The sequence below is a fragment of the Calliopsis andreniformis genome, chromosome 5 (genome assembly GCF_051401765.1).
Source record: "Calliopsis andreniformis isolate RMS-2024a chromosome 5, iyCalAndr_principal, whole genome shotgun sequence".
Taxonomy (NCBI): domain Eukaryota; kingdom Metazoa; phylum Arthropoda; class Insecta; order Hymenoptera; family Andrenidae; genus Calliopsis; species Calliopsis andreniformis.
Window position 1 is genome coordinate 9,598,940 of NC_135066.1, and position 19,946 is coordinate 9,618,885.

The following is a 19,946-nucleotide window of genomic DNA, read 5'->3' on the forward strand; positions in this document are numbered from 1 at the left end:
GTTGACCTTTGAACTTCTCCACGAAGGATCGAGAACATTGTCAAGACCCCCAACGATACAGTAAAAGGGTAAAATAAACGAGACTCTGAATTAAAACATAACGGAATTAGCTGATTTATTTTGGGGAAAAAAATCCTCGCTCACAGTCGAAAAAAGGATCCATTCAGTCTGACGGAACGCGGATCGTTCCTGTACGATCGACATTCACCAGCTGTACCTACGCACACGCACACACGAGAAATTTGCGAATCCTACTACATAAATATACGAATATTCAAGCGGCGCGAGGGACGAACGTCGAATTACAATAATCGTTCTCGGTTACAATAAAAACACCATCTCACCTTTTCTCCCTTCCTTCCTCGCACGCAACATCGACTCACGCTTGTTCGCGGCTCTGCGCTCGCATCATCATCCCTTTAATCTGTAATCATCTCTATGGGGGTTAGCCGTACGTACGATACATAAATACGTGATCTATCGATCGATCCAAGCACGAGATAAAATATCGAAAGGTAATAAAACACAACAAGGGCAAGTATATATAGTGTACAATATAGAATTTTGAACGACAGTCGATATAAAAAACAACAACCATGTTCGACAGATATTGTTCGAGCCCAGCCACGAAAATCCGCCAGCGTTGGAAGAAAGCGATAAGGGAAAACGAAAACATCCATCCTGGAAGCGTTTCATTCCACTCTGACTAGTAATCAGCTCTATTCTATGAAACTTTCCGAAAAATGAAACAAGATTAGTACCAAGCTTGTTGCTGAGGACATTGCTTAGAAAGTCAACGCGACAACCCTTGGATACATTAAAAATTCCATTGAAACTTTTCCGATTTACGCCGACGCTTTTTCATGGCGAGGAAATCCTACGAAACCTTACCTCTTGGTTGCCTATTTACAGTGTCCTTACAAGTATAGAGTTCGTTTTGGCGTACGATAAACACACTCGTCGTCGTGTCGCACAGTGTTCCGAAAGGACTTCCTGATCGCGAAAGAAACAGAATCCTGACCATTTGAAATTATTTCATTTTTTGTGTCATTTAGGTCCTAAATCCTTGGGGATTCTTATTTAGAGAGTGTTATTTATCTAGAAAATTATTTCAATTGAGTCATTTTTGCATAAAAGGCTGTGATCTCCAACATTATTTAAGATCCAATTTAGGTTTATATTTTTCTTTTCAGAGGATTGGATGCCATTTACATCTCATTTTTATTTCACTTATTTACGAAAAATATATCACATCAATTACCTACTTACATGGAAAGCAGTTATCAAGAAGTATTCTTAGGTAGAATTATAAAGTACAAAAACGCAATTAAACATTTGTTATATTTTCCACTGATATGGAAATACTAAACAAGAAACATAATTTCATAATTTAAATTTAAAACACAATATGTGCAAGTTGTATCTACTTGCGCTCAAAGTTTCACAGTTTTCTGAATTTCTGGGTTCCCTAACTTCCCTTACTAATTCACCCTCGAGAAACCGACTATTTAGAACTGCCACTTTGCAAAGCCGACACGAGGTAAAAAATGACCTGGCGTTGGCTAGGGGAAGGTTAAATACTTCAATTTTTACTTCAAATACTTCAAATCCACAAGAAGAATAATTCAAGAACTTTCGAATCGTCAATAACTTGTTCTCAATGATTTATACAATTTTCCTTGAAATTCCTTCTAAGAAATATAATTTTTCGCGGCTAAATAACCGTTTTGGAACACTGTGCATCGTTTTGTTTCCCGTTTCTCAGATAACTCGCGGGTCGACTAGCATCGTCACTCGTTACAGTCGCTCGGACGTCCCTTTCTTTTCTCTCCGTTCCTCGCTTTGCATCCGTGAAAGCCAAGGATCCTCGCGGTATTCTCGTCGCCCTCCCAGGCCACTGTGTGGTCCAGGACACGCTAATTGGGAACCGAGAGGGATAATTAAGCAGTCGGTAACGGCGATCAGTGCCGCCGGAAGTTCGCAAGAACTGGGTTAAGGCGAGGCTGCAAGTGGGACAAACGTGGAGAGGAAAGTCTTGCTCGTTTGATCGACATGCGGAGATGGCCCTCGACAATGTAGGTATACGTGGTATGACAATAAAGTGTTGAAAATATGTAATTCATTTCTAACTTTTATTTTGAAAATTAAGCAAATGCAAAATAATCAATCTCGAAACTGCCCCCTTAAAATTGTACATACTCGTTTAAGAGTTAGACAGGTTGGTTGTAACATTTTAGGTTGTCAGTTTTTTGTAAGGAACCTCGGTTAACCGAATAATTATTATTCATGATTTTTGGTATTCAGATTCTCCATTATTCATTGCATTAACGAGAAAAATATAAGGTGAGTGACCTCGACTTCGCCAGTACTGGTCTGAAATGTGTTTAATTTTCAAAATAATAGTTTTAAATAAATTAATCATGGAACCTTGCTGTCTTACCTGGTATGTACTTGGATTATCGAGGGAACCGAAGGTGTTTCAAAAGAAAAAGCTATTCTAATAACTTGTAACTTGTAGCTTCAGGATTGCAATTTTTTGGGAGCTGGATAAGAATTTTGGCAGAGTAAGAGAGAATTCACTTAGAACTATTTGTAGTATCAGAAGCGATTCGTATGATTAATATTTGCTATTCACTGTGTTCGCTTCGTTGAAGTCATTTTATATGTGATAAGTCGAGCACAAATGCATTTGAGGATAGATTACCGACGGATTGTAATATATCTTTGATGGGCATTCCATGTGGCCACATCAGTAGCAGGAAATGCATTCTAAGAATTCAGTGAACGTTCCAAGCAACAAAGTGTGAAGGAACGGGTTCCATTTCACATACTCCGTTTTCTTCTTCTCATTCGACGTGCATCTTGAAATGAGAGACGTTGTAATAACAATAAATAACTTTCGATTTATTTTTGCTGCAATTTTTAGCAAACTGAACACACTTGATTATTGGCAATAGTAATAATTACCCCCTTCTCTTCCAATTTTAATTACACAGTTTTTTTCTTTCAATATGAGTATAGATAATGCTAACAAAAATGGTCCACAAAATATTTACTCAATGATATGTTAAAAATTCGAAACTTTGATCAGTCTTTAATATTTCACAATCTAAATAAGAAAATTGTATATATTGTAAACTGGAAATATTTTCTAATAAATTCAACAAATTCCGCTGTAAACATATTTAAATTCAAATAACACGGGACAGGAAATATCCTCATAATTTTTCATTTAAAAATTTGGAAAATTACCAAAAGAAACACAATAAACACGAACAACTGAAGTAAACTCTTCATAAAGTAAGTATTTAAACCTAAACAATTATTATATATTTTCGAACTCGAAGCACACTGTCTCACCCAATTCAACAAATTACAATATTCAATTAAATTTCTGCCATCCATTTTTCACTGAACTTTTTTCGATCTCCTATCAAAGTGCCTCTATTCAAATTCCAGATATCTAGAAAGCGGTTGAATTTTTCAAGTAACAAACTGCGAAACTTCCATTTCTCCTCATGCGTGCATCACTCCGCCGCTATCTGATAACACGGATCATCGAACATCATCGTTTCCCGGAGACATCGCTGTTCCGTTTCACGCATCGCTGCTGCGTCTCCGTTTCCCTGCTCCTTATTTTACTCACTTTTGCATGCCAACAGTGACACGGATCTTTCACCATTTCCCTCCGCCTTCAACAGAAATCTTGCACACGGAAGCAGACCCCTTAACATTGCTCTTCATTAGGGCAATTCCTTTGAATATTCAGAAATCGCGTGACCGCCCTGGCCTCGCGTTTTCTCGACAGTATTCAACGGGATGATAAATTGCCCCGTTGCTTGCGTTTTATTGCGCTCTTATCGATTTTTTTACCCCCTCGAAGCGGTGACGATTTAAATTTGCCATTTTTCTTCTGCGTATCGCGGTACTTTTGTTGCGAGCCTCCGAGCGATATTTTATCGACGATGTAGGTCGAAAGGGGTTATTGCACGTTTTTAGTGACGAAGAAGTTTCTGGGGAAATCTTTGCCTGGTTTCTTTCAGTGTATAGATAGATATGTTGACAGTGATCGAGGGTATTAGAAAACGGGAACTGTGATGAAAGAAGTTGTTGGCACAAGAAAAAGTCGACAATATTCGAAAAATGAAAATTATTTCGGGTCATGTATTGTTTCTTGTGAAATACTTTAATATTATATGCATTTAAAAATATCTTTTTATTTTTGAGACATGTTCTTGACTTCTCAACTTCTCTAAAATATTTATTCTCATACATCTGTTTACGATTGTAAAATTTCACAAACAGTTTGCAAAACGTATAATTTTAGATGCTTCCAAATATTTAATGAATGGAGATATTGTAATTATCACTATACTTACTTAAATTTTGGTTTTTCTCTCCTTCATCGATAATATATTTCCAATTTTTAATGTTTCGAGAACTTTGAAATATTTACAAATGTTTACCGAAGGACAAGTTATTTAGACCACTGTCAAAATAAATATATTTAAAATAAATTTTGTTATCCGACTGCTGGTATATTAAACTTAAAGTATTTTTATGAAAATGTTTCAAATAAATTCAGATTTTACAATTTCTAACATTTACCAATGTCGTAATTATTAATGCAATTAATTTTAACACTTTGGGGGTAGTTTTCAGTCTCTGTGATTTTAATACCTTTTATTTTAACAGAAATATATAAATACGAAATGAATGGGTTCAAGGAACCCTTCTTCTCTTAGGTTTCATGATAACTCGAGACAGTCTATCAGGATTAGGTTTTTCGTTTTTCCCTTTTAGAGAAACTCTACCAATTCCCAGGTAACTTCCGCTACATCCACCATTTCCTGATAATAAATGCACCGCGTATATCGTTCGCCGCAAACCACGGTTTCCGGTCTCATATTGCCCTCTGTCTCCCAACTGAGTATCGATCTGTGCCTCGCGATAAACGAGTCGAATCGTCTCGCATGACTATCTTGCTCTTCAGCTCTTATTTGCATTTACCATTTCATTCTGTACTTGTGAGGGTCAGAAAATTAAGATTCGTTAAAGGTTACTGAATCTTCTTCTTCTTAATTTTTAAAGGAAGAAAGAAGTCACTCTTCGTTGGTTCTTCAACAAAGACCACTGTTTGACTTCTTGCGTCGTCAATGATCTCTTTGTAGCTTCTTTGCTTCGTTTCTTTGAATATTCGTTAGGAGCTTCAATCTTAATATAGTAATCTACTTTTTTCAATCATTTTAATCAATCGAAATATGATGCGACATTGTTGGAATTTTTTTGGGAGATTTAACTAGGTAATTAATATCATATTTTAAATGCAAAATATTTCTTAACACGTTCCGTGATACAGTAGAAAAATCTAGGAAGTGGAAATAAATGTGATTAATAAGAAAAAGCTGAATTGTAATATCCTGAGAGGAAAATTAGCTTTGAGCGTTTCCTTTTTCCATTGCTCAGCACAATTTTTTCAGAGAGACATTTCTCCCTTTGAAGAAAGAATAGATTCTTCCACTTTGTTTGATTAATTTGCGTTTCGCTGTAAAATGAAACCTCTGATATTAAGTTCGTTTCTTGACTTCCAGCGGTTGCAATTTTATGTCTTCTCTTTCACTGAAACAGTGTGTGTAATAAATGTTTAAAGGAAAAAGAAAAATAGAATAAAGGAAGCATTCTTGAAAAAGAGCAACTTCTGGAATTGGAAGTGTTGATAGAAAAAGGGAGGACCACGAGAATACCGAATGAAATTGAAATTTAAGCAAAGTACATTTTCATGTGGTAATTTTTGCTTACTAGAATTCGAGATCCAGAAGCAAAACAAGTTTCGCAGATATGGTCATGTCTGCCTCAGACAAGTAATCCTTACCTTTGCCACCCTCTTTAGTTAATGGAACATCGCAAAAGTAACACGAGAAAAATACTAAAAAAATTAGATATTCTTAACAATAAATCAACGACCGAATCTCGAGTGAAATTTTCCCATATTCAGTACTTGAAAGGTCATCTACGTTCCCAGTGCGTATAATCCAGAGCTGTACTGCATTTGCATAGTACTCGAACGCCCACGTGTGTCTGCAACGCGTCACCATCACAGTTACAGTAACAGTACTCAAAGGGTTCGATAACGACCGATTGGCCACGTGGGAAGTAGCCAGTATCGAGTTCCATATTATTAAAAAAAAAATCACTATCTCTCTACGCTGGTGGTGGTCGATAAGAACTACTCGCAGCGGAAGTGTACGTATTGAAGGGACTTCGGTAAGGATGTGCAACTGGCAAGAAACACGAGCACCCACCGTTTTGAGCTGCATACTCAATTCGAATACCTTCTATCCCAAAGAAACAATTATCCTTCGCGGAATAACCTTAAGGCTCCCTAAAAAGCTCCGTTTAAGAAGACAATAGACACCTCGCTAAATCTCGCAACGAATAAACTCAGAAAAGCATTCGAGGGTTAGCTCGAATGTGCAACACATTAAATTGGAAAGGTTCAACCGCAACGAATTCTTTAGCTATCCTAATTGTAAAACGATATCACGCTTGGTCAACTTGAACATCGAAAGCAGCACCGATTTCCTCGAGATATGTATGATCACAACGACGAACGCTCAAAACGATCGGTTCGTTCTTCGTTTTTTCCTGTACATTCACTAGGGAAGCACTCAATTTGTCTCTGTCGCTGATTTTGTCTCACTTTCACAGCGTAACATGATGCAAATATCGTCGCCTATGAAATGTTAGATCAGACATTTCAAAATATTGAAAGTATAAATCAAAGTTTGTCAACCTATTTTAGGTTTATGGTTCTTTTCTGAACATTGACTATCTCTATGACCACTTTCCCGTTTCCCGAAAAATTGAATTAAAATTAACCCTCTCATACCAACGTAGAGACGATCAGAGTTGAAACACATTTGAAAAACTTTCAAATTAAACGTTTGAATATTGGAAACTTTGCAAAATTGCAAGTTTAAGGATTTGGAAATTAAAAAACTTGAATTCGATCGTGTTCAGAAAATACTATTAGTGTTCCTGCATCGGCTTGGTACGCTAGAAGTTAAAGAGACAAATTCCGTACTTCCCTTTATCAGTTCCTCTCCCTCTCTCTCCTGTTCTAGGCTAGCACGATACAACGACAGTACAAATACACGAATTCGCGTGTACACGCGCACACGTACGGATATACAACACTAGTTACAACGTGGGCAGGGGGGGGTCTGTTATCACATCGTTTTACAAAAATCGTCCGCGCGTTTTTTCGTTCTCGTTTTCTTTTATGTCGGGAGAAGCCACGGCGTTCTAATCCTAGGTATCGATCTTCCTTCCCTTATAACGTATAAAGGTGCAAAAACTGGATAGGCACGGCCACCGCGGGGACACCTAGGTCCACGATTCACCTCGAGCTCTACTAACACGCGTTCCTACGAGCTTCTAGCGCGATAATCGATTACTACAGTAATTAACGGGGTTCTGCGCAGCGAAAGACTCGGATCCCCGTTGCTTTCTGACAATCGTATTCGTTTTGAATCTCTCATCGACGTCCAGGTAAAAAAGCTCTCCGATCTCTCATCAATCGTAGAAAATTGGAGTCTCGTGCAGCCATCCCAGTTCCTTCTGAACTTTCAACTTCCTCATCCAAGACGTAACGCTCATTGATGTCCTGCTGGTATCTCCTCGTACTTTTAAACAATAGTCGTCAGCGTTATTAATACCGATCGACGTCATCGTTATCAGCAACGAAGCCTCGCAGCTGTCGCGGGGTCCCTCGCTGACCTCTTTCGCGAGAACACACTCTGGCCTCGCCATTGATGACAAGTCGAGACTTGGGGAATCTGCGGTCCGTTGTTAAAAAGTTTCCCAAAGAACGTGAAGTAGGACCTGGTAAAGTAGAGCTTCCATGGGGCAGCGAAGAAGCACTTGTTTCGTTGTCGTCCAAGGAGCAACTTAGCGAAGTTCCACAACCCTCTGCATTGTGGACTCGATCGAGTCTTATAATTACTTCGTACCGAGGCTCTATCATCCGATGATTTCGAACATAGGTCAAGAGGAAACATCCTCTCCTCGATTCACAATAAATGAAAAAGGACCTATAAGAGTTAGGCCACTTTGGACTCTGGTCCAAACAACCGATGTCCGAATCTCTCAAGCTTCCTTCATAGACAAACGTTTCGGGTGCTGTCCTGATGTCTGTCCTTCCAAGGAAGTCACCCTGGTCCAAGGAAGACGGAGGTCAGGATACGAATGGATGATCGTTGCACCGACCTCTGAACCTTGGCTCGCGCCTCCGCACGCTGAGCCAGCGTCGAGCATCGCTAACAATCCATGACAGCGGTCAGGTAAGGCGACCGTGAAACAAATGTCCGCGTGCGCGCAAAAGTGGCACGCGCTCACTTGAGTGCCTCGTGGATGTCGCCATCAAGCGATGACAAGGAGGACGAGGAAGAAGACACCGTGGAAGGCGTAGCTGTCGCCAGAGGAGAGACTGTCCGCGACTGACAATAATATCAGAAGACGCACGTGCAGTCCTCCGAGGCCCTGGCCTACCTGGCCCGCTTCCTGTTCAATTTCGCGAGCTTGCGCCGCTTCAGTATCAATTGGTACAGCGTGTCCAGGCCCTCGTGGAGGCCCTCGCCCGTGATGGCGCACGCTGGCTGCACCCTGATGCACGCGCTGCCCGGCATACCTGCCAGCTCCAGGACGCCCAGGTGCTTCTCTAGCTCGCCCACTTCTTTAGCACCTGTGGACAGCCAGGTAGATCGCTTTGATCAGTTCAGGTGAAGGGCACCCGACTGGCGGGGGGTTTGGGATGCTTTCTTGAGAAATGTAGGGGGTCGTTAAGTAAGTATTGCGGATAGCTTAAACACAGTGTTAAGGCACGTCCTCGCTGAATTTAAATCTCCGTCTGTAACTTGGCTCATTTATGACCCAGGCCATTTTTGTTTTTAAATTTTCACCTGCCTTCTTTAGGTAAATTAAAGTAAGATTGTATGATAGTCTAGAAATTTGGAAGAGTATTTAGGAATTGTTTTGGAATTTTTAAAACACAAAAATATTGAAGAAGTTGCATAGATCCAGTTTGCAGATGGTTATAGTAAAAATGAAGTTGCAGGTGAAAGGTTAAAATATATATTATAGCTACTAATTTATATTTCCAATAATAATACACTACTAATTTAAACGACTGGTAGATATGAAATGGTGTTTGAGATATTTTGGAAAATAAGGAATACATTAGACATTATAGGGAATTATAAAGGTGTAAAAAAGAATTTTTTATTGATTCGAAACGAATAGGAGTGTTTCTAGGTTTCTTATTGAAGTTAAAAGAATTGTGGATGTCCTTTGTTCCATTCAAGCTTTTGTTTGAAGATATCTGGTTTGTGAAGAGTCATGAAAAGAATCCGTGAATCGATTTAGGTTACAGGAGTTTAAAAATAATCTTGCTGGAATTGTGATTAGTTTGGTACAACAAAAAAGGCAATATTAAAAATACTAAAAATATTATGACAATGTTAAAAATTTGCTAGTAAAGTTAGCTTAAGCCTGTTATTGCACGAGACATCATTCTTATCCAAATGAAAGTGACAGTACCGCATAAGTGATTAGATGATATTAAGTTACTCAATAGTTGGATTTAGTTGTGTAACTAAAGCCACGAATAGCAATAACAGAAGCCCAATAGATTTATCTCATTAATTCGATAAGTTCCTTTCGGCCCACTTTTTGACATCATTCAAAAGAACACATTGAGAACAATCAACCATTCATAGTTGATACACACTGTAATCTACAATCTAAACATGCCCTACTATAAATCGCGGTCAAGCGCGTTCAAAGTCTTCCCAATGAAGCCATACATTTAAAACCAATGCAGCAGTTTTCTCGGACACTTGCTCAAACATTCTTAAGACTTTGAAAGTGATCTTAAAACGGCGAAGCCAACTATTAAGGCAATCTTGATTAGAATCATTCCAAAAATGATTCCAAAATTTAAATTTAATTCTTCACTGGTGTAGTGTGTGCCACAACTTCCAAACTTCTGAAGATACAAACTCTCTATTTACTACTATCAATCATTTTTTATAACAGAAACCCAGTAACCCACCTAGATTGTATTATAATAGTAATACCATACCAGTTGGATTAATTTGACGTCACCAAAAGCAATCACATCTTCAAAGGAAGCCACAGCTCTTCTCCCCGAAAGCAGAACAAGTCGTAAGGCACATACATGCATAGAGTCTTACCTGGAAGGTCCTGTTTGTTAGCCAAGATCAGGATGGGCACTCCAGCGTTATCCGGGCTCCTGGCTGTCCTGGTCAACTCCATTTTCGCCTCCTCGAGTCGTTCCGTGTCGCAGGAGTCCACCACAAAGATAATACCATCCGTACATCGGGTATAGGACTTCCATAAAGGTCGTAATTTCTCCTGTCCACCCACGTCCCAGACGAGAAAATTCACACCTGCAACAGACCACGAACGGAATCCATTTATTTCGATCTCCACCCTGCCATGGGACTAAGATTCAAAGTGGGTAGGTAGAAGGTGGAGTGGTCGATAGTCTTCGAGCAAAATGCAGGGCTTTTGGGTGACCTGAGATCATTCTGTCACGGCGACGACTAACTTTGTTAGCCTTGATTCAAGAAAGCGTCAGCCGATAATTTGTACTTGGCTACTATTTTATAATACTATGCAGAGTTTAGGAATCAGCAAGAAGGAATGGAGGTCTAATTTGTTGTAGCGTGATAAGTTGACCTACTCAGACACAACCATAAAGACGAGTCACACGCATTTTCGTTATTGGCCGGATCGGTCATATTAACTAATCAGTGCTTATAAAATCGCGTAACAGAGATAGGGACAAACGCACGAAGCGAATGATGAACCCCTCTTGCCTTTGTACTTTTCCAGAATGCCAACTCCTAAGCTTTGCACAATTAGTCATCTTTACTTATCACAGTTTGAACAGAGATTGGATTTCCTGTTTGTTAATAGGGATCTAAGATCATCCACTTCTTGCTTAATACTATTGTATATGTATAAAGTGACAACGAAATAAATGGTCTCACTTTGGTAACATATTATGCTCTTTTCAAATACGTATAATTATTATTGATAATAGAAGACGTTAAAATAAAAACTTTCGAAATTCTCTAAAATTAAGTGTATTTTATAACCCAATTGATAACACATATAGGTAAGTAAAATTAAGAACAACTACTAGTCTATTTTATAAAGTAGAGTCTCCAAAAAAACACTGTGCAATACCAGCACCAATACAGAACAAGTCTAAAGAGGAAGATTAACTGCCCGAATCCTACAATTGGTCCTCTGCGTTTCTATCGGTCCCACGTGTACACTTGGTTCAATTAATGGGTATACATTGTAGATCGGGGGAAGAGAGAAGAATGAAAGACTTTCAATAGCTAAAAGGACGGTACTAAAGGGAAAAGTTTGAGAACCAGTTGGTCTATAGTCTATATGATTACAACTTCAACATTCTCGACGCCACCAGTGCCCACTAGTTACATGTTCGAGGGCTCCCAATAGCCCGCCAAAGACACCTGTGACCGCTAATGCATTCATATTCTGAAGCCAAAGGATCAAACTTTTAGAATGGAGTTTAGTTACACTAACTGTTTACCAGTGTCATATTGTGAATGTAAACTCGCCATTATGTACAAGTATAAAGTTTGATATTGGCTAATGTTATTTAAACTAAAAGTGTTTGCCAATGAATATAGTAGAACTGCAATTTTTTAGATCTTTTTTAGATCTTTTTTATTTAGAATTACAGTGATTCATTGTCGATGTGATGACAGTAAGAATACATCAATTGAAACTTGAACTATGATTTAGACTCGATGCACACGAGCGATATTCTGACACATATGTCTGTCCTGAGATCATATATCTGTCTTCGTTGTTTATAATATGAAACACAATGAAAAGCATGGTCACAACGAGATCTCGTGCGTCAGATTATCACTCGTGTGCATTGGACCTTTAACAGTAATCTACTGAAAACAATTAAAGTAGGGACCCTATTGTACTACCTTTTTTTGTTTTAAACACATGTACGTTTTACAGCTGAGGATTGCCTTCTCTGATCTAGAATTTGAACGAACCAGTTTTTGTTTGCAATATGAATTTCTAAAAAAATGTCTTGGCAATGAAGGTGCTAAAAGCTGAACCTTGGCGCTTGAAGAGCCATCCAAACAAAAAAGGAAGTTCATACAGAGTGTTTTAACTACAGAGGTTGAACAAACATAAAGAACTACAGTCCGTGTAAAAAAGTTATATATACTTTGTCATATTTACAAAAATGTCTCATATTATCTACTGCTCCATTTCAGATGATTAAAATTGTACCGAGATCTCATAGAAATGTGAACAGTAAGTACAACTTCCATTTTCAGACAGCCAGTGCATGGTGCACTGCTCGCTGGCAGGCATCCAAAAACTATATACAATATCAGAAGCTTTGTAACCAAAAATTAAGGACAGATTTAAAAGATACTATAACTCCGAATCACAATGCTTGAAAATATAATAGGACACTTCAGATATTTGTATATTTTGTATATATAAAAGAAGAAAATGCCTGTTTCAATCAACCTATATCTACAATAGACATTTCTTCAGAAAGAGCATACAAAACCTGAGGTCTTAAAACCAGTTTTTTGATAAAACATACAAGTTTGCTTTCGCACATTTTCACTGTAATAATTTTAATGACTATCTAAATAGAAATTAGAAAATAATGGGTACATCGACATAATATTGATACTTCGATACTAAACAATTTTCATGCTCTATTAAATAAACACTAAGGCTCATTTCAGAGTTGATCGAAGAGTCCGCGTTCCGCGCTACATGCGCGGATGAAATTGCTTATATTGTACAGAAACATTCACACTTTCACGGATGATCCGCACGTTATGACATAAGATAACTTCATCTGCGCGCAGACGCGGAACGGACACTTTGCTCAACTCTGAAAGGGGTCTAATGTGTGCAAGGATCTGTGGTTGATCACGAGCTGTTGTGAAGACAATTTGGTCCCATGCCACACGATAACTATTCATTTACAGCTCTTACTTAACAAGAACATTGATGTTTCGCTTACCCTACTTTCCTGAACAACTCATGTAAGCTCCGAAAGTTCTACACCCTTTTTTCTAACCCTCTGTAACATCCATTATCTGTGATTGTCACTGGGAACTATATGTATACTCAGCTAAGGACAATAGCAAAGTGCAGATCTGAAATGAAAAATTCTAGCTGCCCCAAAGGTGAAGAGGCTGTCACAATGGGGATTAGTTATTAATATCGGAAGCGATTACTCCGTCAATTTAGTAAGTCCCATCGCAAGCCTCTTTTAAGAACGCCGAGACTAAGCAAAACTTGCAAAGCGACTCTTAGTGACAGCGTCATTATCTTAAGTACAGTTGCCCAAGTGTGTGTAATTCCTTTTACTTTTACGCGACCTTAATTCAAGGAAACGAGGCCTGTAGGGTACTTCCCGAGCTTTCAGAGGAAGACGGTGGTGATTCGCGTAAACTTGTCCTGTCCTCTTTGCTCAGTCCAAGTGCCTCGCACAGTAAACACTCGCAACGAAACGTCACGTGGAACGCGTCAAGAAACAAAAGAAAAAGAACTGCAAGGATTTCATTTCTAGATCGATGCTAACAGGTTTCTAGGCCATCGAGATAATCTGATACGAGGAACTAACTTGATGGGTTATTTCGTTGGCACGCACGCGATAATGATAGTAATTGTGTCTATGATTTTAAGTGTCATCCTTGGTGGATAATGATTACGTGGATCTTTAACGACAACAGGTATTTTCTTGGTTTCTTGAACGATGAAGGAATATGTTTGGCAAATTATTTGTGGACTTATGGTTTGTGTAGAATAGAAACTTTTGTGAGAGAAAGTTTGCTATAAAATTTGAGGGATTAGCCTGCAGAGTACAGGGAGTAAAAAGGGTAGATTAACAGATTAAGATTTTGGCCAGTACCTCTGAAATGCAATTGGACTTAAAATGTAAAATCGATATGAATATACCAATTTTATAAAGAATGCTTCAAATGCTTGCAATCATTTGTGCTAGGTATTTTACGATATGGATAAAACTGTAATAAACATTTTCAGCATATTACTACTATATAGGTATATTGAACCAACTAATTTCAGGAGCTAAATAAAATTGACTTGATTTCAAACATAAAAACCTAACTTCTACTTTAATGCTATTTATAAACATTTAAAATTTGATTTATGAATTCAGTGAATTTAATACACCGTAAGTATATGTAAGACCAGTTATTTCAAATTTCCAGAAATATGTTTCATATGCACCAACCTAATAGTAAAGACAGATATCGCCCTTTGCTTAATTCCATCAGAATCCTAAAGATGCAGGTGTCCCTGCCCCCAAGTTAGCAAGGAGTTCTATTTACCTTTCGCTTTTCCAATGCCACCGCGGATCCTCTCGCAGTTGAAGCCTATGGTGGGCACGGTGTTGAGGTACTGGTCGAACTTGAGTCGATACAACGCGGTGGTTTTCCCAGCGCTGTCCAGACCGAGCATAGCCACATGGAGCGGCGTTCCTGTGGGAAGTGCCTCGAGGAAGCCGCCGCTCGTCCCGCTCCTGCCCATCCCGGCACCCATTCCTCCCCCTCAACAGCCCCCTCTACCCTGGACCCCTTTCTTCTAACCCTCCTTCACCTCCAATATCGTCCTTCTTGTATCTGGCATTTAGCCCTCTTCGTCTGCCCTTTCAGGATTGATCCTCTTCTACCTCTGCTCTAATCAACTCTTATTTCTCAATATCGCCCCTGTCCAGACCTATCTCTGCGGCCCTTGGTTATCCTCTGAGCTAGGCCTGTCTCCCCTCCTCGAGTCCTCCGCCAAGGAGAACCACCGCAGAGCCTTTTCTCGTAGAATCTCCCCGTTTCCTAGGCCCCGGTTTCAATTTCCCCCGAAATCTTCCCTCGTTCCTTCTACTTCATCCTGGATTTACCTGACTGCAGCTAGGGCCACGGCCTCCCCTCGCCTGAGTCCCCCTGGTCGTTTGTGATTCCTCGAGCGTTTGTGCTCCTTTTATTCCATGCTGGCTCTGGTCGGCGTCTAGGTCCCGATGCTTCTTCTGCGGCCTCGTCTTTCTCGTTTTTCCTCCGCTGCGCCGTTCCCTCCGCTCCCCAGGTGGGCGCCTTTCGTGTCTGTGGGCCAAAGTCGAGGCTGGCGAGAGAGGGAGGATGGGTCTGCGCTTTCGATGCTCGTCCCCGCCGTAAAAGGACTCGCCTCGAAGCCACGATTCACTACCGTACCGGCTGAAAATGAAAGGAGAAACGGCGTTAGCGACGCTTCGTCGATCGCTGGACCTTCGGGGGATATTCGTTTCGTTAGGGACGATCAGTGGGATAGACCTAACGGGCAATCTAAATTTTCTACGCGATCCTTGTTACGTGATTCTTACGATACTAGTTAGGGTAATAGCTGTAAGTGATAACCCGTGGTGAGGTATGGAGTTTAAGATCGATATTGTTTCATGAGATAGTAAACAACCGTGGCAGTGTTTCAGCTTATTAACTGCAAAATTATGAGTTTTGTATATGAGTATTACCATAAATCATTTTTTTTCCATAAAACTGTAATGACTCAATGGTTCTGTATAGAAGAATTTGTCTAAATAACTTCTCAGTAATTAATTGTAAAACCTGTCAAACAATTGCAACTGGTACAAGAATACACAATTATACAAGGAACCAAATAATAAACAAATTTACCAATGAATTTTAGTTTGAACTTCTCAAGTCCAGTTTCTGATAAAATCCACCTGTGATAATTGTGCATATACTACTAACTTATGATTGCTAATCCTTGTTTCTTAAGCGGTTCTATTCTTAGCATATGCAAAGAAACTATCTTTTAAATTACACCTTGTTCTTAAGCCAAGTGTGTAACAGTAATTTAAGTTAAATTAAAAATATAGCTCACGAGCTTTATATCGTCTATAACTATAACTTCACATAGTCTATAGCAGTATTCTGTAAAGTCTCAGAGTCATTCAATAAAGAACACGCTTGGTATAGGTAATAAAATTTCGTGCCAAACGATAGGCTATCGTTATATCCTTGGAACACAAGCCTTTTAAATCGTTAAGTAGCAGTTAGTGTTCCTCGTTTTACCAATTTAATTTTGCGGAAATAAACTAATGTCGTCTGGCTATTTTCTGGACTTTCCAGTAGCCATCCTTATCAACTACGGGGCAACAAACATGTAGCTTGTACCAGAGTCTCGATGAGATAACAAGCGAGGTACTAAGTTAATTTAATTAAACGCATACACTATCTAAACGGCAGTAATCCAACAGTTATTAAGCGGCAATGAATCGTAAATGGAGGGTCTCGTATCACCGATAGTCCTTGAGGACATAATGCAGTGCGTGTGTGTTGAAAAAAATCCGAGCTGAATGAAGATTTAAGAAGAAACTCAAAGCTTCTTCACAGTTATTGTAAATTTGATGGAGATAGAAATAATCACAAGATTTAAAAGTCACTGTTTAATAACGAGTGCGAATGCTTGTGAAAAATACTGTCCCTGTTCCTATACGTGTAGCTTATAATTAAATTTTGATCCTGGGTTAGGCTATGCCTAGAAGGAAGAGAATGATCAGAGTTCTTAGATGACTATTTACACTTTAAAGTAAAAGCAGGAGTGACTTTCGATATGAGAGCTAGCTGTGTTTATCAGTCAGCCTTTTCAGAGACCATACTTAGTGATATAGAAAGCTGGTAACCAACAACACGATTTACTGAATATCTTCCAAATAAATTACAAAGAGAATTTGTTCCACAAGCTCGGAAAGTAGGTAGTCGAGCTTCGTAAACCTATCATAAAGCGATCCTAAACTCCCCTGGATATACACGCTACGTATATCCTACTATGTGCTGCGTTTGCGAGAAGGTCGCTGGACGATCCTCGATCCAGCAGCCTGGAGGCTACCGAATCCAAGCGCCGCTAAAGGAACTCCCCGGGTTATTCGAACGCAGTGATCGATTACCTCTCGAGGAACCAGTCCCAAGTCAGAAAAACTTGGACGAGTCAAGAATCGATAGAAGGAAGGGAAAGCGAAGATCTGCGACTCCTTCGTAATATTCGAATCGCCAAGCAATGGATGCAAACACATCGATAGGTAATGTTGATTAATAATTCGAAACGCTCACGATTAATATGGCCATTTTCAAGAACAAGCCAGCCTTTCGAAAGATTTAGGATCGTATTGCGATATAATCAAGAATTACACGACGGTTAATTGCTTCAGATAAGAGCCAATTATAGAGGGCGATTAAAAGTGGTATTCCAAGTGCACGAGGAAAAGAATTGTTAACCTTGGCAAAGAAGTGCGAGCCTAATGAGCGAGCATGCAAATCCACCGTCCGTATATTCCAGTTTAGCGAGACACGATTAATCTCTTCCTAGCCAGGCAAACATTACGGATAACAGTTCCAGATCTACAGCCTCGTTTGTTAAACGTAATGTACCTGCTGATATATGCGCGATTCTGTTCAAAAGAACTAGGACACTTCCTTAATCGTAACAAATATCTGGAGAAGGTCATGAAATCATCTAATAAATTTCTATCTAAAACACGAAGCTATCGTTATAATTTCAAGAAACGGATCCTCGTTCAAGCCAAGCGAGCGAATACTTGCATTCTTGGGCGTTCTTGCCCAGCATCAGCGAAATTCAAGTGACACAATTATTCTTTCATTCAATTGTAAATTTTATTCACTCATAACAATTGAATTTTTCTAAAGGTGGTAGAAGAACGAGCATTCTCTCGCTTCGCCTAAACGCGCCATAGTGTACCATTTTCCTCGCACGTGGCCAGAAAATGATACTTATTGTTACTGAAAAATGTCTTAGCAGGGAACGTGTTAACATCCACGCGATCAAGCGTGTCAGTCGCTCGGCTGGAAATAGTGGCACATAACCATGAATTACGCCAACAGAAATAATAATCGAACCGAAGGGGATGATATCGTGGCACGAGCTTGTTCGCCGCATCATGGAATCGCGATGCCTGATGGAGCCTCGTTTTATCCCTCGCTCGAATAGCCGACAGGCTATTTTTAGGCGACATAAACCGTGCAACAACCGGTGTCTGACGGAGAATTAAAACTCAGCTACAGAAAACTGCTTCGGGACACGATAGAGGAGAAGGCTTTTATTCCTTCTGTTTAAAGAGAAGACGGCGAACTGCGCCTCTGCCAACCGCCGCTTCCTTCGAAGGCGTGAATGGACAAAGGAGAGATACTTTTCACGCCTTTGATGCCAACCAATGGCGAAATGAGAACGCAGTGCCTTGATTTTGATGGAAGATCAGATTCGATGAGGAATGGAGGTGCATTGTTCTAGGAGGAAATTGAACCCAGGTTTTGACTTCTTTTTAGAAGTTTCGCTGGTTCTTTCGACTTTCAATCGACGACAGCGGAGCTCCTCGGCGAAGAAGATTGTATTTTAGGTTGAGAGGGGAATGGAAGATGTCTCTGTAAGAATGGAAATCTCATTTCGCGAAATGGGTACAGCTACTTTTCACACTCGAATGCAGGATGCGCTTTTAAAAAATTGGAGAAGCAAGAATTCCCTAGATATAGTTATCTGACAGTTTAGTATTAAAGTTCTTTTTGTTTCCAAGCTTTTCCAACCCTGTACAACATCTGTGCTTGCAAAGCAAAATGATCTAACTAACAATTAGTCTCACTTTTTTTCTTTCGAATTTTTATTCTTATAAGTAAAAAAATTCTTCGAATGCCCTTTCTTTTTTATCAAAGATATAAATTCTACATTCTAAATTTTAAGTAAGGCCTTAATTTGAATCCTTTGAAAATGTAATATAGGTCGTTTTGCATTACAGCAATAAATATGTGTATTTAGGTATTATTGTTCATGGTTGAAAAATATAAAACTAAGGAAAAGACTTTTTTGTCCAAGTCAAGTTTAAGAGCTACCTGAAAATTGTTCACGAGCGTCTGACTAATAGAATATCTTTCCCATTTAAAAAATACCACAATTCCATCTTATTAAAACTGCGCTCGCGTGCACGTAATTGCATGACGGTAATACAGAAATACGATGCACCTCAAACCATTTAATTTTATGACTTTTCTCTCTCCGCTTCTAACGATTTCAAAGATACCATTTAACCCAGTTACGCAGACAATATATAGTGTCATAAATCACCTTATTTTTTCGAACTTCTAATACTCTTAATACAGACAATATAAATATATATCGCTTACAAATTTATTTCTCTAACGAATCTAACTATAGGATAACGATATTAAAATTGACATAACGAGAAAAATGCTTAAAACCTTGTCTCTTAATCTTAAAATACCACAGAATTGGAAAAAATAAAACACAAAACACATAGTAAAACATGTTTATATATACAGCATACGACTTTTAGACACACTATTCATTTGACACTATGTATGTATTTAATTTTATCTATAAAAGCTGGTACAATTCAATTTGACCTCGGAAACCATCAACTGCTAGCATTTTATCCACTATTGTCACGTATTCATCATTTTAGTATTTTATACCTGCCATAAATGTCACTGAATTTTATTCAAGTTTATTTAGGTACAAATTCTCTACCACAGGTTAGGTAGAAGCTAATGGCAAACGTATGTACCATGGAAATATCGAGGCTTTTTTATTGTGACTACTTTAAGAGGACATCGCAAAATCAGAAAAAAAAGATGGCGAATCGATATATAAGTTTTCCTCAAAATAGAACATATCGATGCAAGATCAAGTCCAAAGATAAGCAAACGCCATGGGCAGAAACAGAAACGCTCAATATCGTACGAATCACGGTTCATTCTGCAGGCCACTTCCGGTCTATTGTTTCGACCGTT

General features: G+C 39.1%; 1 protein-coding gene across 1 annotated transcript; it reads right to left on the reverse strand.

Annotated features, from left to right (window-relative positions):
• Positions 1–90: 90 nt before the first annotated feature.
• Arl4 (ADP ribosylation factor-like 4) lies at positions 91–14,682 on the reverse strand. The gene is made up of 3 exons (XM_076377673.1): positions 14,472–14,682; positions 10,254–10,469; positions 91–8,743 (listed from the first exon to the last, which is right to left on the reverse strand). The coding sequence occupies exons 1-3, from the start codon at positions 14,680–14,682 to the stop codon at positions 8,547–8,549; spliced, it is 624 nt and encodes a 207-aa protein (XP_076233788.1). The 3' UTR covers positions 91–8,546.
• Between the last annotated feature and the right edge of the window lie 5,264 nt (positions 14,683–19,946).

Excerpts from the sequence above, each read along its gene's own strand:
- Arl4 (XM_076377673.1), bottom strand. The coding sequence starts at position 14,682 with ATGGGTGCCGGGATGGGCAGGAGCGGGACGAGCGGCGGCTTCCTCGAG. Across the intron at positions 10,470-14,471 it reads TGGCATTGGAAAAGCGAAAG|GTGTGAATTTTCTCGTCTGG; the intron begins GTAAATAGAACT and ends GGTCTGTTGCAG. Across the intron at positions 8,744-10,253 it reads TAACAAACAGGACCTTCCAG|GTGCTAAAGAAGTGGGCGAG; the intron begins GTAAGACTCTAT and ends GGCTGTCCACAG.